The sequence below is a fragment of the Capra hircus genome, chromosome 2 (assembly GCF_001704415.2).
Source record: "Capra hircus breed San Clemente chromosome 2, ASM170441v1, whole genome shotgun sequence".
Taxonomy (NCBI): Eukaryota; Metazoa; Chordata; class Mammalia; order Artiodactyla; family Bovidae; genus Capra; species Capra hircus.
In genome coordinates this window covers 45,584,579-45,607,104 of record NC_030809.1, presented here as the reverse complement: position 1 = coordinate 45,607,104, position 22,526 = coordinate 45,584,579, and the positions used below count along the sequence as shown (strand labels likewise).

General features: G+C 39.2%; 1 protein-coding gene across 2 annotated transcripts in view; it reads left to right on the top strand.

Annotated features, from left to right (window-relative positions):
* Positions 4,210 to 22,526, top strand: part of CDK15 (cyclin dependent kinase 15) — a 92,232-nt gene continuing 73,915 nt past the window's right edge. For both annotated transcript variants that reach the window (XM_005676378.3, XM_005676377.3), the window contains exons 1-4: positions 4,210 to 4,388; positions 5,100 to 5,249; positions 5,451 to 5,545; positions 17,404 to 17,483. In XM_005676378.3, coding sequence (XP_005676435.2) covers positions 4,266 to 4,388; positions 5,100 to 5,249; positions 5,451 to 5,545; positions 17,404 to 17,483 — 448 coding nt within the window. In that variant the 5' untranslated portion in view covers positions 4,210 to 4,265. The remainder of the gene's footprint in view (positions 4,389 to 5,099; positions 5,250 to 5,450; positions 5,546 to 17,403; positions 17,484 to 22,526) is intronic.

Genomic DNA, 22,526 nt, shown 5'->3' with positions numbered 1-22,526 from the left:
AATAACTATAAAGTTATGGATTTTATGTATTTGGTGTGTGCCAATCCTTTGTAGCCATTATTCTTTTTTGGTTTTCAAATCGTCCCCTCTTAAACCAAATGAGATGCTTTCAGGTTGGTTCCTATGTCCTTTTTGACGTGACTTCATTGATTTAAGATGAGCCTTTGATGAATTTCTTGATAACTTTCTACATTTCATGCTCCAGACATTCGGCCACCACTCCTCCATGGATCCTTGGTTCTTTTTAATGGAAAATGGTATTTAGAGATCACAAATTGAGCACCAGGACTGCTCATTGCTATTGAGTTGTCATTATATCTATATCTTTTTGGTTTACAGAGGCTATTTTTTTAAGAGAAAAAAATCAAAATCAAAACATTTGTACCAATATTTCCAAATCAAATTGAAGAGTACATAATTTTTATTTGATGTCTTCAATCTGATGTTTATGTTTATTTTCTCTTAAGCTGATGTTTGGTTTCTAATGACATTAAATAATCACTTACATGTTTAATCCTAAAATACACCAGTAACAGTTTTAAAATAGAAATAGTAATATTGCAACTATTAGTAAAACTTACTAATTTCCCCACAAGTCTTTGCCACAAAAAATAACACACAAAAGCATTTTCCACTTAACAATTTATTTTGATGATCACTGCATTTCATTATATAGAGACTTTTAAAATTATAGCTGCATTCCATTGGACCTATGTGGATTATTTTAAATTTTTCTGACACAGACTTCATATTATTTCTCATGTTAATATCTGTTGAATGTTTATGATAATTTACATATTCCAGAAAAATTATAATTAGACCAAAATTCCTAATAATCTGGCTAAATGAAATAAAGATAGAATGCAATATTATTAGAAAAAGTACAAACACTCAACTAAACATAGCTGTTTAAATACACACCAGTTGAGAGAGAAAAAAGGACTCCAAAATTGTACGTGGGAGAATCTAGCCTGGAACCTATCATTTTACTGCTAATTAGAAAATGGTTCCCATTTGTCAACATGGATTCTCTGAAAACAGAACCTCAAGCAAAAGCTTATATACAAACACTTAATTTTGATGGGGAGGGGTCACGTGTGATCCCAGGGAAGTGGAAATGAGAGGGAAAAGGAAGTAGAGGAGGGAAAGGAGAGCATAAATGGAACATGTTTCTGAGCTGGCTTCAGCTCTACAAGGAACCCTGCTGGTTTCATAGTGGACGTCCTTGCATGGGACTTCCTGTGTTCCTCGGTTGTGTCACCTGGCCCCGGCAGGGTTGCTAGAGAAGCCAGAGCCTGTATTGGTCCATTCAGACTGGTGACCAGACAGAGGGCTTTCTCCTTGTCAACTTCTTGTTGAGGAGCTCTTTGGTCTATGAGGTGGCAGAGTGGCAGTGTGGGTTTCTCCCACCAAGAGGCCAGCCAGACCCTGTGGTAGGTCCAACCAGTCTGCAGTGGCACATGAGCCAGGTCTGATTCACAATTCTAAATGAAATCATCTAAGTTTTCTATGTCTTTGGTAGAAAAATAATTTATGAAACAGAGCTAGAAAGCATCTTAATGCATCTAATATTTTTTCCTTGACTTTAAGCAAGACCATAAATTATTTTATTTTTTAAAATTCTAATGGGTATTTCACAATTTACCTCAGTAGCCCTTTCCAGTTTCTAAACATACCATTTTAAACCTTAAAAAAAAAAAAACTGACTATTCTAATTTAGCAACGTGAGACTTCGGTGGATTAACCCTTAGGCTAATAAAAATACTAATCTTTTAAAAATTCTAAAACATGATAATTAGAGGATGATAAAGGCTAACTTTCTCAAATTTTGTGTGAGATATAACTTTTGTATAACAAAATTCATGATTTTTTAGGAAGAAATCAGAATTTCTGATAAAATTATTAAGTATTATAAGCATATTATGTTAAATTCTAAACATTTTGAGAAACTAGCTTCTTTCATTATCTATTGATTATCACTCAAAAGTCTAATCACTTAACCAAATGTTCTCTTCCCTGTATTAGTGTAACCAGTCTGTTTTTGTTGTTGTTTTGTTGTTTTTGCTAAATATCTCTAATTTGAGTGGATCTTTGACTTGACCTTTTCCAGGTATTCTTGTGGCAATTTTGAAATAAAGCTTCACACATGCTCATAATTAAATCATCTGAATAATTACAATAATTATAATTATTCTTATACGATTCAATTATCAAATATATATAAATATTGTTGTGATAAAAGAGATGACTCTTGTTTTTTCCTTAATGATCATGTGTGTATGTGTCTTATTTTCCATCTCATTCTAATTAGCGCATTATAGTGGCAATGACCTTTAGGATTCTATGAGAGAAAGAAGTTCTGTTCAAAGACTGCAAACTAGCTTGAGGTCGTGCCCTGACATGTCACTGTATTAATATATTGATAGTTCATTCAGTCACTTAGCTGTGTCCGACTCTTTGTGACGCCATGAATTGCAGCATGCCAGGCCTCCCTTTCCATCACCAACTCCTGGAGTTCACTCAAACTCACACCCATCAAGGCGGTGATGCCATCCAGCCATCTCATCTTCTGTCGTCCCCTTCTCCTCCTACCCTGAATGCCTCCCAGCATCAGAGTCTTTTCCAATGAGTCAACTCTTCGCATGAGGTGGCCAAAGTACTGGACGTTCAGCTTTAGCATCATTGCTTCCAAAGAACACCCAGGACTGATCTCCTTTAGAATGGACTGGTTGGATCTCCTTGCAGTCCAAGGGACTCTCAAGAGTCTTCTCCAACACCACAGTTCAAAAGCATCTATTCTTCGGTGCTCAGCTTTCTTCACAGTCCAACTCTCACATCCATACATGACCACTGGAAAAACCAAAGCCTTGACTAGACGGACCTTTGTTGACAAAATAATGTCTCTGCTTTTGAATATGCTATCTAGGTTGGTCATAACTTTCCTTCCAAGGAGTAAGCATCTTTTAATTTCATGGCTGCAATCACCATCTGCAGTGATTTTGGAGCCCCCCCAAAATAAAGTCTGCCACTGTTTCCACTGTTTCCCCATCTATTTCCCATGAAGTGATGGGACCAGACGCCATGATCTTAGTTTTCTGCATGTTGAGCTTTAAGCCAAATTTTTCACTCTCCTCTTTCACTTTCATCAAGAGGCTTTCGAGTTTCTCTTCACTTTCTGCCATAAGGGTGGTGTCATCTGCATATCTGAGGTGATTGATATTTCTCCCGGCAATCTTGATTCCAGCTTGTGCTTCTTACAGCCCAGCGTTTCTCATGATGTACTCTGCATAGAAGTTAAATAAGCAGGGTGACAATGTACAGCCTTGACATACTCCTTTTCCTATTTGGAACCAGTCTGTTGTTCCATGTCCAGTTCTAACTGTTGCTTCCTGACCTGCATATAGGTTTCTCAAGAGGCAGGTCAGGTGGTCTGGTATTCCTTTCTCTTTCAGAATTTTCCACAGTTTCTTGTGATCCACACAGTCAAAGGCTTTGGCATAGTCAGTAAAGCAGAAATAGATGTTTTTCTAGAACTCGTAAATGTTAGTTATGTTTATGTGGAAAGAAGGAGGCTGGGAGAGGGAAGGAGAGAGGAAGAGAAAATATTTCTTGCAAACTCCTGTCTCTCCACTCTTGGATAACATTGTTAAGAAGAGCACAGGTGCTCACTAGATAGCTTTTGAATCAGTGAATGAATGGGTACCCCTCTGGGACTATTAGTTACACTGTTACTTGAAGGCAAAGAGATGGAGTAGGTATTTTCAGCTCTCCTTCTGTCCTAGGGTTCTGTGGTTTCTTTGACTACTAAAAGTTGGTTAGGTTGCAAATTTATTCTGTAGTCTTAAAAACAAAATACCTTCACATAAAAGGCAGGGAGAAAATATTCCTCAACATGTCCAGGAAAATCTAATAAATACCTTCAGTAATATGGATAAGCAATGCAAATTCATTAAAAAGGTGTATATCAGTGGCACTAACTTGTGGCTGGAAGAACTTGAGTTGTGTCAAAGTTTATTCTATCTAACGTTAGCTGTCTTTGTGTCCATTGTGCACATATGAATGCAGGCGGCTGCCTTTCTGAGGTATACTCTCTAGCTGATCAAGGAAAACTGCTGAAGTCATGAGGCTGCTCCAGACAGCCCTCATGTGAGTCATATGAAAGCTCCCGCACTGCTGACCTCTGGCAAAAAAGGGAGTGAACAAGGACAGGAGAGGCAGAGGGAGAGAGGCTCAAGCGCCGGTGCTCTCCTTGAACCTAGAAGATTATGGGTCAAGAGCTATGTGCAAAGGCTCTGCAGCCTGGATGCAGCTGCCATCGCTGTTGGGAGGGAGGCAACGCACACAGCTGTCAGAGGAGCGCGCCTGTGATGACGGAGGCTGCGATCGAGGTATTCATATCCCAGGAGCATCTCTCTCTACTGATAAACAGAGTTCAGAGGCTCCCTTTCTGTAGCAGGGTCTGCTTTTCCTGCATTAGGACTAAGGCAATAAAAAGAAAATTCTACTAAGTCACAAAGAATGTGTGGCTGTTGTTATCAAATTTGGGGATTTTCTTTTAAGCCAAAAGGGAAAAATAACCCTATGCTTTGGGCTGAACAAAATTCACTTGCCTTGCAGTCAAGAAAGTTATTCTCTTGAAATCTCTGAAGTACTAAATTAGCGAGCTGAACCTCAAAAAACAAGCTGCAGTATTTGGTATCCTATGGATTAAAAATTTCAGTAATTAGCTCATGGCTATCAGCAATGCTGTACAGGAAAGTTATTCCCCTAAAGAGGTAAATTAAAGGGACAGGAAAAAGAAAAGTCTAGATTTAACATAAAAATTGGAACCCATCCATCAGAGAAATTTAGGTTAACCTAAGTGTCTAATGATAGATTTTTAGGTAAAGAAAGAATGTTGTGTTTTAGCAGCTGATATCATTATGGGTTTTTTGTTTTTTTAAAGGAACTGATGTTTAAGAAAGGTACATTTTGGAAGTGTGGGAAGCTTAGAAAACATTTGAAGAGTTAACATCAGGCAAATAAAGAAAAAGTGGTTTATGCTAGCCGTTGTCTTGACTTTGCATAAATTTTATTCCTACACTTTCCTTTTTCTCTAGCTAACAGACCTAAAAGGAGCATCATGTTCCATGACTTCATTTCACCTCAGGGGACTTCAGGCTGTGCATGCCCGGAAGTTCAAGAGTGAAAGGCCACGGAGTAACAGCGATTCTTTTCAGGAAGAGGATCTGAGGCAAGGTTTTCAGTGGGTGAGTAAGCAGCTGATGTTGATCAACAGGAATTTAATGTGTACTTGTCTAGGAAGGCTGGCCCTTTTTTCAAGACAATTACTGAGCAGACCTTCCCAAGCACATTCTGCAACATTGTCTAATTTCTCTGGGGGGAAAAGTCAGCACTAAAAAAATGCTCTTTTCTTTCCCCCCTCCTCACTCCTCACTCCCCTTATGCAGAGGAAGAGCCTCCCCTTTGGGGCAGCTTCATCTTACTTGAACTTGGAGAAGCTGGGTGAAGGTTCTTATGCAACAGTTTACAAAGGGATTAGCAGGTAAGTGACTCATTAGCTGGGAGAGACTTAAGAGATGAGGATTTCACCCCCAGGATTTGACATTATGAAGCCAGCTGACACATGGTAGAAATTCAGGGCCTATGCAAGACCCCACTGTCAATATGGAACGACATAATGACTGAAGTAGCCTTGAAAGAAGACAGACTTCCCTTGCCCCAGTTAAAATCAGCCCACTAAGATGTTTATCAGCTTTTCCTCCTTTTGAGTCAATTCACATTAAACTTTCTCAATTACTGACCATCACTTTGTGGGGAGTACAGTGGATAAGGTGTCATATGCTTCCTGAAACATGACAAGGGTTTCACTAGCACCCGTGAGTTTGCTCCTTCCCTCTTCAGAGTAGAAGAAGCCTTCTTAGAAGATACTGAAGTTGGTTTCTACAAAGTAAGACCTAGTATGCAAAGATTGATTTATCCTGAGTTTTCTACACTTGCAAATTACACAAAAATGGCTGGAGAATAAAAAAGACCGTTAATCCAGAAAGCGAATACCCATTTTGGTTAATAAAAACTATGTTAAACTTATTTGAGAGAGTCATGAACTTCACTGCTTTTTCAAGGTGGGATAGTCAAGAAGTTCTGATTTCCTTAATTTACGTTACTCCAGTGGAGAAAAATAATGGATCAAAGTGGTTTAATGTTAATTTTTTAAATTTAATATAAATACTACAAAACTAAGTATTTATTATGTATCTTAATACTTGTATTGTAGTATTGTTTTTACTTGTTAAAGGCAAGTTTGGAGGAGATACCATTTTACATATATTATGTAGAAACAAGATTTAACTCACTTCCATAGACTATCTTAGGAACTAAGAATATAAAAAATTTCCTTCAAAAGATTCATCCTAGTAACAGAATGAAAAATACACTAGAAATATACACTCTGTCCAAGTTCACAGAGATGTATGTAACAGTATGTTAATTGCAGCAAGACTTATAATAGAAAGGGTGCAAGCCTGGTTACTAATATCCATTAATGGAAGACTGGCTAAATTATTACTACATAGTGAAATAGTATGCAAACATCTAGAGTATAAGGTAGACATATATGAAGAAAAGCAAGTTACAGAACAATATATGATATCATTTAGGAAAAAAAGCACTGTTCATGTATAAATTTGTGTGTGCTTAGAGGAATCTGGAAAAATCTAAAAGGGACTATTGAAAGTAGCTACTTTTAGTGGTTGAAACTGGAATGGAGGAAGATCGCTCAAACTTTTCACTGTATTTCTTACCATATAAGTGTTATATTCATAATTTAAAACAAGTTAAAACATACCATAAAGATAAATGTCAAGAAAGCATTTTATAAACTCAACATCAATTACTAGTTTTTAAACTCTGAACAAAATAAGAATAGAATGATAATTACCCATCATGATGTAATTTCAGATCAACAACTTGTATACTTTTTCTTTGCTCAATACTAGTGACATCACCATTAAGTTAGAGTAGGGCAAGACGGCCCATTATTTTCTATTGTTAAAGATTATCAGAAGCATTCTAGCTAATGCAACAAGGGAAAAAGACTGAATATAATTTTTATGGATCATAGAATTGTCTACTTGAAAAATCCAAAGAGGATCATCTAAGAAACTTGAAATAGTGAGATAGACCAACTAGGTCATCAGTTATAAAATCAAAATATACTTATTAACAATTGCCTTATGTATTAGCAATAAGCATTTAATGGAAAATATTTTAGGGGAAATTATTCTTAAAATAGCCACAATAAAAACTCATTAACATTAAAAAATGGGCAGGATTTATATATAAGATTTACTAAAGGATATAAAGACTTGCAAAAGCCAGAAAGGGATTCATTCTACTCATATTTATTAAGCACTTACTATGTTGTTGCTGTTGGTTAGTCACAACTTACCAACTTAACCAACTTACAACTAAATTAGTAAGTCGTGTCCATTTCTTTTGCAACCTCGTAAACTATAGCTTGTCAGGCTCCTCTGTCCATGGGATTACCCAGGCAAGAATACTAGTGTGGGTTGCCATTTCTTTCTCCAGAGAATCTTCCTGACCCAGGGATCAAATCAGCATCTCCTGCATTGGCAGGGTGAATTCTTTATCACTGAGCCACCAGGGAAGCCCTACTTACTATGTGCCAGGCACTATTTTAGCCAATAAGGATTCATTGAAGAAAAAAAGTGGTAAGTATGGAGTGTATGTTCTAGTGATGATACGAGAGGCAATAAACAAACAAACTCTTTGACCAAGTTTGTCAAAGAGTGAAAATGCTGGAAAAGAATAAAACAGAGAAGAGGAATAGGGAGTGCCGGCATGGGGTGGTGAATTACTATTTTAAACAGAGTGATGAGAGGCGGGCTCACTGAGAAGGGAACACTTGAACAGAGATTCTGACAAAGGTGAGGCATGAACTGCATGGGTGTGTAGTGGAAGAGGATCAGGCAGCGGGAACAGTAAGCAGCAAACCCCTGAGGCAGGAGCATGCCTGGCATTAGAGGCAGTGGGTGGAGGACTTGAAGATAGGAGGAGTCGCAGATACAGTAGGGCCATTGTGTAGGGTCTTGTAGATCATTCCAGGGACTCTGTAAGGATATTTAGATTTAAAAATCCAGTAATACAAAGATGTTAATGATTCTATAATTTAGAATTTTAATGTATTCTAAATATGTTCAAACACTACAATAATTGAAATAGTGTAGCATGAGTACAAGAAAAGACAGATCAAAGAAATATGATTTGTAAGGCCCCAAAAAGTCACAAATCCAAGTATTAGTAAGATCTAATATATAATCACTGTTCAGGGGTTCTCATGATTGCCAAGAGAAATATCAATAACCTCAGATACACAGATGACACCACCCTTATGGCAGAAAGCGAAGAGGAACTAAACAGCCACTTGATGAAAATGAAAGAGGAGAGTGAAAAATTTGGCTTAAAACTCAACATGTAGAAAATTAAGATCACGACATCTGGTCCCATCACTTCATGGCAAATAGATGGAGAAACAGTGGAAACAGTGACAGACTTTATTTTTGGACTCCAAAATCACTGCAGATGGTGACTGCAGCCATAAAATTTAAAAGACACTTGCTCCTTGGAAGAAAAGCTATGACCATCCTAGAGAGCATATTAAAAAGCAGAGACATTACTTTGCAAACAAAGACCTGTCTAGTCAAAGCTATGGTTTTTCCAGTAGTCATGTATGGATGTGAGAGTTGGACTGTAAAGAAAGCTGAGTGCCAAAGAACTGATGCTTTTAAGCTGTGGTTTTGGAGAAGACCCTTCAGAGCCTCTTGGACTGCAAGGAGATACAGCCAGTCCATCCTAAAGGAAATCAGTCCTGAATATTCACTGGAAGGACTGATGCTGAAGCTGAAACTCCAACACTTTGGCCACCTGATGCGAAGAACTGACCCCCTGAAAAAGACCCTGATGCTGGGAAAGATTGAAGGCAGGAGAAGGGGACAACAGAGGATGAGATGGTTGGATGGCATCAGCAACTCAATGGACATGAGTTTGAACTAGCTCCAGGAGTTGGTGATGGACAGGGAGGCCTGGCATGCGGCAGTCCACGGGATCACAAAGAGTCGGACACAACTGAGAGACTGAACTGAACTGAACTGAAAGGAGTGGAAAAAGAAAACATAGAAGATCTAGAAGAATAAACAAGGGAAGGCTATATAACTTTTGGACTGGAAAGGTCTATCTGTACATAACACTTAAGTCAGAACCTGTTAGGGAAGATAGGACATGTTCATGGTGGCCCATCTATTCAAGTACGTTCTCAGTTCAGTTCAGTTGCTCAGTCATGTCCTACTCTTTGCGACCCCATGAATCGCAGCACGCCAGGCCTCCCTGTCCATCACCATCTCCCAGAGTTCACGCAAACTCACATCCATCAAGGCGGTGATGCCATCCAGCCATCTTATCTTCTGTCGTCCCCTTTTCCTCCTGCCCCCAATCCCTCCCAGCATCAGAGTCTTTTCCAATGAGTCAACTCTTCGCATGAGGTGGCCAAAGTACTGGAGTTTCAGCTTTAGCATCATTCCTTCCAAAGAACGCCCAGGGCTGATCTTCTTTAGAATAGACTGGTTGGATCTCCTTGCAGTCCAAGGGACTCTCAAGAGTCTTCTCCAACACCACAGTTCAAAAGCGTCAATTCTTCGGCGCTCAGGTTTCTTCACAGTCCAACTCTCACCTCTATACATGACCACTGGAAAAACCATAGCCTTGACTAGATGGACCTTTGTTGGCAAAGTAATGTCTCTGCTTTTGAATATGCTATCTAGGTTGCTCATAACTTTTCTTCCAATGAGTGTCTTTTCATTTCATGGCTGCAATCACCATCTGCAATGATTTTGGAGCCCCCCCAAAAATAAAGTCTGACACTGTTTCCACTGTTTCCCCATCTATTTGCCATGAAGTGATGGGACCAGATGCCATGATCTTCGTTTTCTGAATGTTGAGCTTTAAGCCAACTTTTTCACTTTCCTCTTTCACTCTCATCAAGAGGCTTTTTAGTTCCTCTTCTCTCTCTGCCATAAGGGTGGTTTCATTTGCATATCTGAGGTTATTGATATTTCTCCCGGCAATCTTGATTCCAGCTTGTGCTTCTTCCAGCCCAGCATTTCTCATGACGTACTCTGCATAGAAGTTAAATAAGCAGGGTGACAATATACAGCCTTGACTTACTCCTTTTCTTATTTGGAACCAGTCTGTTGTTCCATGTCCAGTTTTAACTGTTGCTTCCTGACCTGCATACAGATTTCTCAAGAGGCAGGTTAGGTGGTCTGGTATTCCTTTCTCTTTCAGAATTTTCCACAGTTTATTGTGATCCACACAGTCAAAGGCTTTGGCATAGTCAGTAAAGCAGAAATAGATGTTTTTCTGGAACTCTCTTGCTTTTTCCATGATCCAGTGGATGTTGGCAATTTGATGTCTGGTTCCTCTGCCTTTTCTAAAACCAGCTTGAACATCTGGAAGTTCATGGTTCATATATTGCTGAAGCCTGGCTTGGAGAATTTTGAGCATTACTTTACTAGCGTGTGAGATGAGTGCAATTGTGTGGTAGTTTGAGCATTCTTTGGCATTGCCTTTCTTTGGGATTGGAATGGAAACTGACCTTTTCCAGTCCTGTGGCCACTGCTGAGTTTTCCAAATTTGCTGGCATATTGAGTGCAGCACTTTCACAGCATCATCTTTCAGGATTTGAAAGAGCTGGGACCCCTCAATTCTGAGATACTTTAATAGAGGTTCACTGAAACATTTATCATGGTCAAATTGACACAGGTAACCCTAAATCAAAATATAATGTGATCCTTCATCATAGGTGCTCTCAGCATCTTTAAAATGTTGATGTATAGCATGACTGTCTAAAAAAGATTAAGAAAAGTTTTAAAGTATAAAGCATTTTCTAAACATATTTGACTTCCCTGGTGGCTCAGACAGTAGAGTCTGCCTGCAATGCAGGAGACCTGAGTTCAATCCCTGGGTCAGGAAGATCACCTGGAGGAGGAAATGGAAACCCACTCCAATATTCTTGCCTGGAGAATCCCATGGATGGAGGAGCCTGGAGGGCTACAGTACATGGGGTCGCAAAGAGTCAGACATGACTGAGTGACTACACTTTCACCTTCATTATTGACCAGAAAATTTTTAGCATAGGGGGTGGGGAAAATTTCACAGACCTATTCTCTGAGTAAAGCATTTTGAAAAATACTGAATGTCATAAGAAATTGAAAGTTTAAAATTTCAAAGAAATGATAAGGCCAACAAAAGAAATTGGTAAGAGGTATACGCAAATTACTTCCCCCAATGGACAAATAGGTAAACTACAAAAAACATAAAAGACCAATAAGCTTATAAAAATTCAGTTCCACAGGTAGTTGAAGGAATAGAAATTAAAATAGAATCCTCCTTTTCACCTTTTAAAAATACCTAAACTGAAGATAAAAGCATGCACCTGATAAACAAGCCCCACATTTGCGGAAATATGTCAAAGGGACCCAGAAGCCAACTGAAACAGCTCCCAAAGAACAAATGTGGAAAATTTTGAGCAACAAAATAAAATAGTATTGGGTTGTAACCCAAAGTATAAAATGAATACCTATGAATCCAAAGGGCTATTAATAAGTTCAGTTCAGTTCAGTTCAGTTCATTCGCTCATTCATGTCCGACTCTTTGCGACCCCATGAATCGCAGCACGCCAGGCCTCCCTGTTCATCACCAACTCCCGGAGTTCCTTCAGACTCACATCCATCGAGTCTGTGATGCCATCCAGCCATCTCATCCTCTGTTGTCCCCTTCTCCTCCTGCCCCCAATCCCTCCCAGCATCAGAGTCTTTTCCAATGAGTCAACTCTTCACATGAGGTGGCCAAAGTACTGGAGTTTCAGCTTTAGCATCATTCCTTCCAAAGAAATCCCAGGGTTGATCTCCTTCAGAATGGACTGGTTGGATCTCCTTGCAGTCCAAGGGACTCTCAAGAGTCTTCTCCAACACCACAGTTCAAAAGCATCAATTCTTTGGTGCTCAGCCTTCTTCACAGCCCAACTCTCACATCCATACATGACCACAGGAAAAACCATAGCCTTGACTAGATGGACCTTAGTCAGCAAAGTAATGTCTCTGCTTTTGAATATGCTATCTAGGTTGGTCATAACTTTTCTTCCAAGGAGTAAGCATCTTTTAATTTCGTGGCTGCAGTCACCATCTGCAGTGATTTTGGAGCCCCCCAAATTAAAGTCTGACACTGTTTCCACTGTTTCCCCATCTATTTCCCATGACATGATGGAACAGGATGCTATGATCTTCGTTTTCTGAATGTTGAGCTTTAAGCCAACTTTTTCACTCTCCTTTTTCACTTTCATCAAGAGGCTTTCGAGTTTCTCTTCACTTTCTGCCATAAGGGTGGTTTCATCTGCATATCTGAGGTTATTGATATTTCTCCCGGCAATCATGATTCCAGCTTGTGTTTCTTCCAGGCCAGCATTTCTCATGATGTACTCTGCATAGAAGTTAAATAAGCAGGGTGACAATGTACAGCCTTGACATACTCCTTTTCCTATTTGGAACCAGTCTGTTGTTCCATGTCCAGTTCTAACCGTTGCTTCCTGACCTGCATACAGTTTTCACAAGAGGCAGGTTAGGTGGTCTGGTATTCCCATCTCTTTCAGAATTTTCCACAGTTTCTTGTGATCCACACAGTCAAAGGCTTTGGCATAGTCGATAAAGCAGAAATAGATGTTTTTTGGGAACTCTCTTGCTTTTTCCATGATCCAGCGGATGCTGGCAATTTGATGTCTGGTTCCTCTGCCTTTTCTAAAACCAGCTTGAACATCAGGGAGTTCATGGTTCACGTATTGCTGAAGCCTGGCTTGGAGAATTTTGAGCATTACTTTACTAGCATGTGAGATAAGTGCAATTGTGTGGATAGTGAGCATTCTTTTGCATTGCCTTTCTTTGGAATTGGAATGAAAACTGACCTTTTCCATTCCTGTGGCCACTGCTGAGTTTTCCAAATTTGCTGGCATATTGAGTGCAGCACTTTCACAGCATCACCTTTCAGGATTTGAAATAGCTCCACTGGAATTCCATCACCTCCACTAGCTTTGTTCATAGTGATGCTTTCTAAGGCCCACTTGACTTCACTTTCCAAGTGTCTGGGTCTAGATTAGTGATCACATCATCATGATTATCTGGGTCATGAAGATCTTTTTTGTACAGTTATTCCGTGTATTCTTGCCACCTCTTCTTAATATCTTCTGCTTCTGTTAGGTCCAGACCATTTCTGTCCTTTATCAAGACCATCTTTGCATGAAATGTTCCCTTGGTATCTCTAATTCTCTTGTAGAGATCTCTAGTCTTTCCCATTCTGTTGTTTTCCTCTATTTCTTTGCATTGATCACTGAAGAAGGCTTTCTTATCTCTTCTTGCTATTCTTTGGAACTCTGCATTCAGATGCTTATATCTTTCCTTTTCTCCTTTGCTTTTCACTTCTCTTCTTTTCACAGCTATTTGTAAGGCCTCCCCAGACAGCCATTTTGCTTTTTTGCATTTCTTTTCCATGGGGATGGTCTTGATCCCTGTCTCCTGTACAATGTCACGAACTCATTCCATAATTCATCAGGCACTGTATCTATCAGATCTAGACCCTTAAATCTATTTCTCACTTCCACTGTATAATCACAAGGGATTTGAAGTAGTGTGGTTAATTAATAATGGGAGAGAAGAGGCAATTTCCAGACAATTTATGTAACTCTTCTACCTTCAAGCTGGCAGAGCATAACTTTCTACTCTTTAAGTGTGGGCTACTGAGAGTGACATTCCCCCAAAATACAGTGTGGAAAGGGATTAGGGGGAGAATAAATTTACAAGAAATCTGATAGATATTACCTGAGACAAGTGATTAAGGCTGCTTCAAAAGTCATGTATTATGATGACAGCATGTACCCTAACACCATGTGACAAAACCAAAACCCATGACCATGGTCTAATCATAAGAAAAATATCAGAAAAATTCCAATAAAGAGGTATCCTACAAAATACTTGACTAGTACTCCTCTAAATTGTCAGTGTCATCAAAAACAAGGAAAGTCTGGGAAATTGTCACAGCCAAGAGGTGCCTAAAGAGACATGACAACTAAATGCAATGTTTGTCTTGGATGAGATCATAGAATAGAAAAAGGATATCAGGTAAGAACTAAAGAAATCTTGGTAATCATAGTTCAGTACCTAAATGTATCAAATCAACCTGATGCAAATTTACAGGATCATATGTACCTTAAATTTACAGGATTATATGTATATACACTGTATATGAATATGCAATGCTATATATCTCAATTTTTGGAAAGACTAAGAGAGGTAAATTGATTTTCATAAATTTATACATAACTAGAAAGGATAGTTTCTGTGATAAAAGCATTTTGAAATAAAATTGGAAAGTTGTAATAAACTTGTAAATGCTATTTTACTAGGCAATATACAACAGCAGATGAATTTTTAAAACTTAAAAATCCATCTACTGTATAATCATTCCATCACTTTATCATAGCAATATGCACACGTGCATTTTGTCTTCCACACGCACATAGATTGTTTAGTTACAAATACGGTGTGCTTTCTATTGTGTATTCTATTTTTCATATTATCATAAGCTTTATGGCTTTTTAAAATGTAACTTATTTTTGGCCATACTGAGTCTTTGTTGCAGCGTGGGCTTTCCTCGCGTTGCAGTGAGCAGGGACTATCCTCTAGTTGCAGGGGCCTCTCTTGTTGCAGAGCACGAGCTCTAGGGCATGTGGGCTTCAGCAGTTGCGAGGTGTGGGCTCAGCAGTTATGGTTCCTAGGTGCTAGAGCACAGGCTCAGTAGTTGTGGCGCATGGGCTTAGTTGCTCTGTGGCATGTGGGATCTTCCCAGACCCAGGAATCAAACCTGTATCTCCCCCTGTATTGGCAGGCAGATTCTTTACCACTGAGCCACCAGGGAAGCTTCATGTTTCTTTCTGTATGCCTCTGGACTTAACTTTTGTTATGAATGCAAAATGCTCTACTATACTGATGTACCACAATTTTTTTAACTGTTTCTCTAATGTTGAACATTTCAGTTATTTCTTTTTTTTTCTATTGTAACTAACACAACAATGTCTTTCATTACTTGGAATTATTAAAATCTTTGTTAATTAACATTATTGGGAAAAATCCTGAGTATGATAATCTTATGGCTTATCGTATCATGTTATGGTGGTGGTTTTGTTGTTAAGTTGTGTTCGACTCTTGCGAGCCCATGGACTGTAGCCTGCCAGGCTTCTCTGTCCATAGGATTCTCCAGGCAAGAATACTGGAGTGAGTTGCTATTTCCTTCTCCAGGAGATCTTTTCCACCCAGGAATCAAATCCAGGTCTCTTGTATTGCAGGCATATGCTGCAATACTGAGCTATGAGGGAATCCCATGGTCATGTTGAAAAGTGAAAGTGAAAGTCGTTCAGTTGCGTCGGACTCTTTGTGACCCCTTTGCATTTCTCCAGGCCAGAATACTGGAGTGGGTAGCCTTTCCCTTCTCCAGGGGACCTTCCCAACCAACCCAGGGATCAAACTCGGGTGTCCCGCATTGCAGGTGGATTCTTTACCAGCTGAGCCACAAAAGAAGCCCAATAATACTGGAGTGGGTAGCCTATGCCTTCTCCAGTGGATCTTCCTGACCCAGGGTCTCCTGCATTGTAGGTGGATTCTTTACCAACTGAGTTAGTTATACTCTCCCAAGCTTTAACCCACTCCAGTACGCTTGTCTGGAAAATCCCATGGACGGAGGAGCCTGGTGGGCTGCAGTCCATGGGGTCTCCAAGAGTCGGACACGACTGAACGACCTCACTTTCAATTTTCACTTTCCACTTTCACGCATCGGAGAAGGAAATGGCAACCCACTCCAGCGTTTTTGCCTGGAGATTCCCAGGGACGACAGAGCCTGGTGGGCTGCTGTCTATGGGGTCGCACAGAGTCGGACACGACTGAAGCGACTTAGCAGCAGCAGCAGCCGCCACAAGAAGCAATACAATTTTACTGCAAAAAACCCTAAAGAATTCCTAATAAATTATGGACTTTAGTTAATAATTATGTATCAATATTGCCTCATTAATTCAACAAATGTATGATAACTAATATAAGTACGATAACAATAGAAGAAAATGGATGTGAGGTATATGGGAAACTTTTGTACTATTTTCCCAACCTTTCTGTAAATCTAAAACAGTTCTAAAAAATGAAATATTGAAGCAACAACACTGAAAAGCAAGGAATCTGTCTGGTGTCAGTGAGTGGGTGCTAGAATGGCCAGCCTCATGACCAGTTAGTGATGCGACCACTCTGTGACCCAACTTGGGAACATGTGTGCAAAACAATAAAAACTTGTCTGCTGCATACTCTGATATAGCAATTCTATCTCAACCCTGAAAAAATAACAGAGGCTGTGTGAAAAGACTTATGTGCAAATACAAACAAATATGATTGTCAGGGTATTTTTATAATAGTATTTTTAATAGAGAAAATATTAAAATATTTGGAACTGGCAAAACACATTGTAACATATGTATCTGATAAAATGTTATTATTAAATATCACATAATACACGAATTACTAGAAGTTAAATGGAAAAAAACTAATAATATGATATAAAACCCACTGTATTAAAAACAAACAGTATAGTTACACTTGCATTAACATCGTCTCTGTTTTCTGGCATTTAGTCACATCAGCAAACAGAACAATGAGCAAGTGGAGAGTAGGAGGTGATGAACAGAGAGAGAGTGGTGGGACTGGGCAGGTCAGGTAGCACCTAGGATCTGGCTGTAAGAATTTGTCTTTTATTCAGGATGAGATGTGGAGACAATGCTGGGTTTTGAGCACAGAAGTGATTTGTTTTGACTTTCACTTTAAAAAGATTCCCTGGACTACCATTGGGAGTAGATAGTAGGGGTATAAACATATAAGGAGAAACGCTATTAGGAGTTCATTACAATAGTTCAGATGAAAAATAAGGATGGCTCAAATCAGTGCACAATGGTAAATAAAAGGAACAATATACATCGGAACATGAGGATGGCTTTGTTGGGTTTGTCTTCTGTGCTTTCCTGTATTCTCCATGTTTCTGTAATGAATATATATCACTTTGGTAAAGAGAAAGCAATGGTTTGATATATACATATGACTTTTAAAACTTTTTATTTTGAGAAAATTGTACATTTTATATGCTGGAATAAAATTTGAAGGAAAGTTGCTTTTGTTAAGCCATCTCTAGTATAAATTGCTGCTATGAGCCATGTCGACAAATGTGTGCCCTTTCCCCCGACTCTTCCAGGATAAATGGACAACTAGTGGCTTTAAAGGTCATCAGTATGAATGCAGAGGAAGGAGTCCCATTTACAGCCATCCGGGAAGGTACGAACAGTAGAGTGGACCCAAGAGATGTTTTAAGGTTTTGATTCGATAAAATCACATTGAATCTATCCATTCAGCATCTAGCTTTTGATATTTATAGAAGTAATGTTATAATTGTGATTTTATTCTTCACACCAGTTTTCCAAATCATTTTATTACTTACTGTTGAAGAAATTAGAATTCAAAACTATTATATTAATTGACCCAAACTATGAACTCAGTGAGTATTTACTAAATATCATCTGTGAGATTGGGCCCATGCTGCGTGCTAAGGCCATATCTACATAACCCTAGAAATATCCATACAAAGAAGAAAATTAATATACTTACAAATCCTTAGTAAGCAGCTTACCTGAAAATAAGTTCTTTAGATGGTATTTGAAAATCTCTCTGGAAAAGCATGTATTTTTAGTGTTGTGCCTATATTTTCTCTGAACCTCAGGTGGTAGAGCAAGTAGATGAGAAGTCTGGTGTCAGCAGGACTTGGGCTTGAATCTCAGAGATCTACAGATTACTCGTGCTGTGACCATGGGTAGATTACTTTTCCTATTTAAGACGTCTATTGCAGAAAGAGGATTTGTTGTTCAGTCTCTCAATCGTGTCTGACTCTGTGATCCCGGGGACTGCAGCACGCCAGGCTTCCCTGTCCTTCACCATCTCCCGGAGTTTGCTCAAACTCCTCTCAATTGACTCAGTGATGGAATCCAACCATCACGTCCTCTGTCATCCCCTTCTCCTCCTGCCCTCAATCTTTCCCAGCATCAGGGTCTTTTCCAACGAGTTGACTCTTCCCATCAGGTGGCCAAAGTATTGGAGCTTCAGCTTCAGCATCAGTCCTTCCAATGAATATTCAGGTATGATTTCCTTTAGGATTGACTGGTTTGATCTCCAATACCTATTTCTTTGAGTTATTATGAAAGTTAAGTGACAATATGCATATGAAACAATAATCACAGGGTTCATCTTCAGAGTTCAGCATGTTGGCAAATATCTTTATCTTTTTGCTCCTTTCTCTTAGTGATGTCTCATTCACTATCAAGATAACTAAAAATTTATAATTTAAAAATCAAGACGCCAGTACAGTGAAGATAAATCATTAAAATGAAACTTATTAGCCTTCTTACATGAGCCATTTGAAATAAAATTATAATAGAATTACTATCCTTTTCATTGAAAACCCAGAGAAATGGCTCCTCTGTGGTCTTTCTTGTCCCCTTTTAACAACTTCATCTTCCCTTTTTTTATGGAGCACATACTGTACACAAAGCATACTGCAGGGCTCTGTGAAAGATGAGAAGAAAGATCTGATCTTTGCTATATATCTTTTCAGTTGTAATCGAGCAGATGGTTCAGGTTGTAAGCAGTGTTATAATGAAGGTAAAAAAGACCTTGTAAACTGAGGTGAGAACCAGTCAGTCTCAGTATGGCTAATTGAGCCAATAGATTTTGAAGTGAGCTTGGAGGATGGGTCATGCAAACAGGCTTGGGAAAAGCAATTCAGAAAATGAGTTTATAACTGAATTTGATGCCATTTTCAAAAGCCTTCCAAAGCCCCTGGGAAATATGTCATTCTGAATTTCAGTAGAAGGACCAAATGGCTATCTGGTTAGCTGGGGCTTCAGCCTGGTACGATCAGGTGCATTCTGGAGGAAAGTGTGTTTTTAAGTGTTTAATATAATGGACGCTATATTTACTGATGGACATATTAGTGGTCCCCATGAAAGGATGATCAGATTTAGAAAGAGATGTGTGGACAGGCTAAGGAGCATTTCCGAGCATAGTAGACATCCCCAGGTGGCCAGCATCAGGCGTGGGTCTCTAGGCCCAGGTTCGCCCTCTTCTCAGTGTTTCCTTTGCGAGGTGTGCTTGCCTGTTGCTACGGGCCTGCCTTGCTCAGATTTTCTCCGCAGACATGTTTTTTTCAGGTTGACATTTGACTTTTAAGAGTGAAAACTTTGCCGGTTTTGCTAACAGATGGTTCTCAGCATGGTTCAGAAATGCTGGATCTGCATTGTTCTGTATGCTAAATGTTTCTTGTATTTCTTATTTACTGAGAAATTGCCTCTCCATCACAGGTGTTTGCAATTACATTTAGTATTCAACTGTGGACTTTCTTGGTTTGTTTTATGGACTTACCTTACTGAATGCTTTGCTTGTTAAATAAGAAAAACCACAAAAGGATTTTTTTGACACACTGGAGGTTGTTAGGCATCCAGTTTCCAACAACGCATGTTTCTTTTTCCACCAGTGTAAATGCTGGGAGCCCTTGATAGAGGAGCCCTCTCTCTTCAAGAAGACAGAAGGCCTCATTTGAAAACTTTGGCACTGTCCCATTTTTCCTGTAAGAACTTTAAGGATGTGAGGCCAGGGAGACAGGAGGTTAAATGAGAAGGGCTGGAAGGCAAAAGAAGAACAGCTGGAGTTCATTAGTTAAAATCCAGGGTCACTAGCTAAAAAGGCAACCAAAAGCCACATGCAGAAAAACTAAATGAGCAATGCAGACTTCTCTAAAAAGCCTTGAAGTAGGAATTACTTTTCCTGAACAGTTTGGCTGCTCTAATGCTGTATCAGCCAAAGATTCATTGAGTAGGATTTTACTATATGTGCAGTCTCTGTATGTATAGTAGAAAGCATGTGGCAATTTATTAATCTGGTCATTTGGAATATTATTTGCTTGTAACATGTAATATAATGAAATCAGCAAAAGTATGCACAGCACTAAGAGCAATATACCTTAATACATGCGCCAGATATTTTTTATGTGTTAACCTCTTTCAGTCCTTTGGAGGTAGATATTATTACAATTCTAGTACAGAGCTGCGAGTCAAGCAAAATCTGAGTCAAAATCCATACACTCTCCCTGCATTCATTCCACGAGTATTCATTGAGCACCTACTATGGCCAGGTATTTTGCTGACTGCTATATACACAACAGTGGACACAATAGGCATATTGCCCATCCTTATTCCTCTGCTAGTGGAAAAGATTAGACACCTTCATTGAAACTTACAGAATCTTTCCCAATGGGCTCTGTATTTTAAGTGTTTTTTTTTGCAACTAGGAGATAACACTTTCATTGGAATAGGCTAATATGATGTTTTTATATAAGAACATGTTCCCTAGTTTTATTAACCTATATATCAATGTCTTAATAATGTACATTATTTTAAATATCTTTCTATAAAAATAGAAACTTTGTTTAAAAAGCGCTTCCAGGACCCTCAACCCATTAGCGGGATTCATTAGGAAGCATTCATAGAACTAATCTTCTTTGAGGACTGGGCACATAATATCATCTTCCCCCCACCTCAATCTTTTTTTTGAAACTTTACATCAACTCTAGTTGATAAAGTGTGATTTTTGTCATAGTGATGAAGGAGTTTGAACTTCAGAGAGGTTAGATAACTGGTCAGAGGTCACAGAGCTAGTAATCAGGCATTACATATTCAGATCTATTCTATTCTATTCTAAAGCCTTTCTATTTTATTATGGTAAAGTTAGAAATCCTTAACTCAGGCATTTTTTCCTTTTGCAAAAGTAAAAATAAAAATAGAAATCTATTTTTATGAAGCATGTTGTATAAATGTTAAGTAAATGCAAGAGAAACATTTTAAAGAAAATATACGATATTTTATATTTATCAATTCTGATTCTTTCATATACTCTATAGCACTATACGGAGAAGGCAGTGGCACCCCACTCCAGTGTTCTTGCCTGGAGAATCCCAAGGACGGAGGAGCCTGGCGGGCTGCCGTCCATGGGGTCGCTAAGAGTCGGACACGAGTGAAGTGACTTAGTAGTAGTAGTAGTAGCATAGCACTATAATTCCAAATCTCTAAGTTAGAAAATGGCTTCAGCTGAGAATCTTTTAATATCATTCTCTAGTAGAAAACATTACAGAGTAATTATTTTCAGTCCATATATAAGAAAAAGCCAAAAATAGACAAAGGCACCTCTACAAGGTGATACAGTGAAGTGTTGTTTTTGTTCACTCAGTCGTGTCCAACTCTTTGTGACCCCACGGACCGCAGCATGCCAGGCTTCCCTGTCCATCACCATCTCCTGAAGCTTGCTCAAACTCATGTCCATTGAGTCAGTGATGCTTAGTTGCTTAGTCATGACTGACTCTTTGCAACCCCATGGACTATAGCCTGCCAGGCTCCTCTGTCCATGGGGATTCTCCAGGCAAAAATACTGGAGTGGGTTGCCATGCCCTCCTCCAGGGGATCTTTCCAACCCAGGGATCGAACCCAGGTCTCCCTAATTACAGGCAGATTTTTTACCATCTGAGCCACCAGGGAAGCCCAAGAATACTGGAGTGGTAGCCTATCCTTTCTCTAGGAGATCTTCCCGACCCAGGAATCAAACCAGGGTCTCCGACATTGCAGGCAGATTGTTTACCAGTTGAGCTACCAGAGAAGCCCAGAGGGGCCCTTAGTGATCTAATAATAACCTGTTATTGAAGATACAAGAGCCAGTCCTCAGCCCTTCCCACTCATCTGGGCTCCCCAAGTTTGGCTTTCTCCTCTTTTTAAACAGAATTTCCTCCTTTCCACAGGTTTTCAATTCTCCCATTGTGAAATGAAAATCCCCTCCAGTCTCTGTATTATGCTTCAGCAGTCCTTCATCCCATGCTCTTATCCCTGCCCTCCATCAATCACATCCACAGGCTCTGCTGACCTCCTGTGGGACTTTGAATTTTAGAGTATGGTCACATCTTGCAAAGTCTTGCTCTAGAAGGCAGAACATCCCTTTCCCTGCTCCTCCAATGGGCTTTATCTCTCCAGGCTTCCTCTCCTGTAGCTCTGAAGCAGAGTTGATAAGCTTTCCAGAGAGAGGCATGTTCAAAGTGCTCTGAGTACTTTGGTGAAATTGACTGGGTAAATGGAATCTTTTTTGTTTTTGCAGCCTCTCTGGACTGTAAGAAAAATAAGTTATGTAAATGCAGTGACTGACCATTTACTAAATAATGAAGTTTTAAAATAGTTTTAAATATTATTTCACAACAAGTTTTTTACAGGCTTGAAAAATCAGAATGCTTGA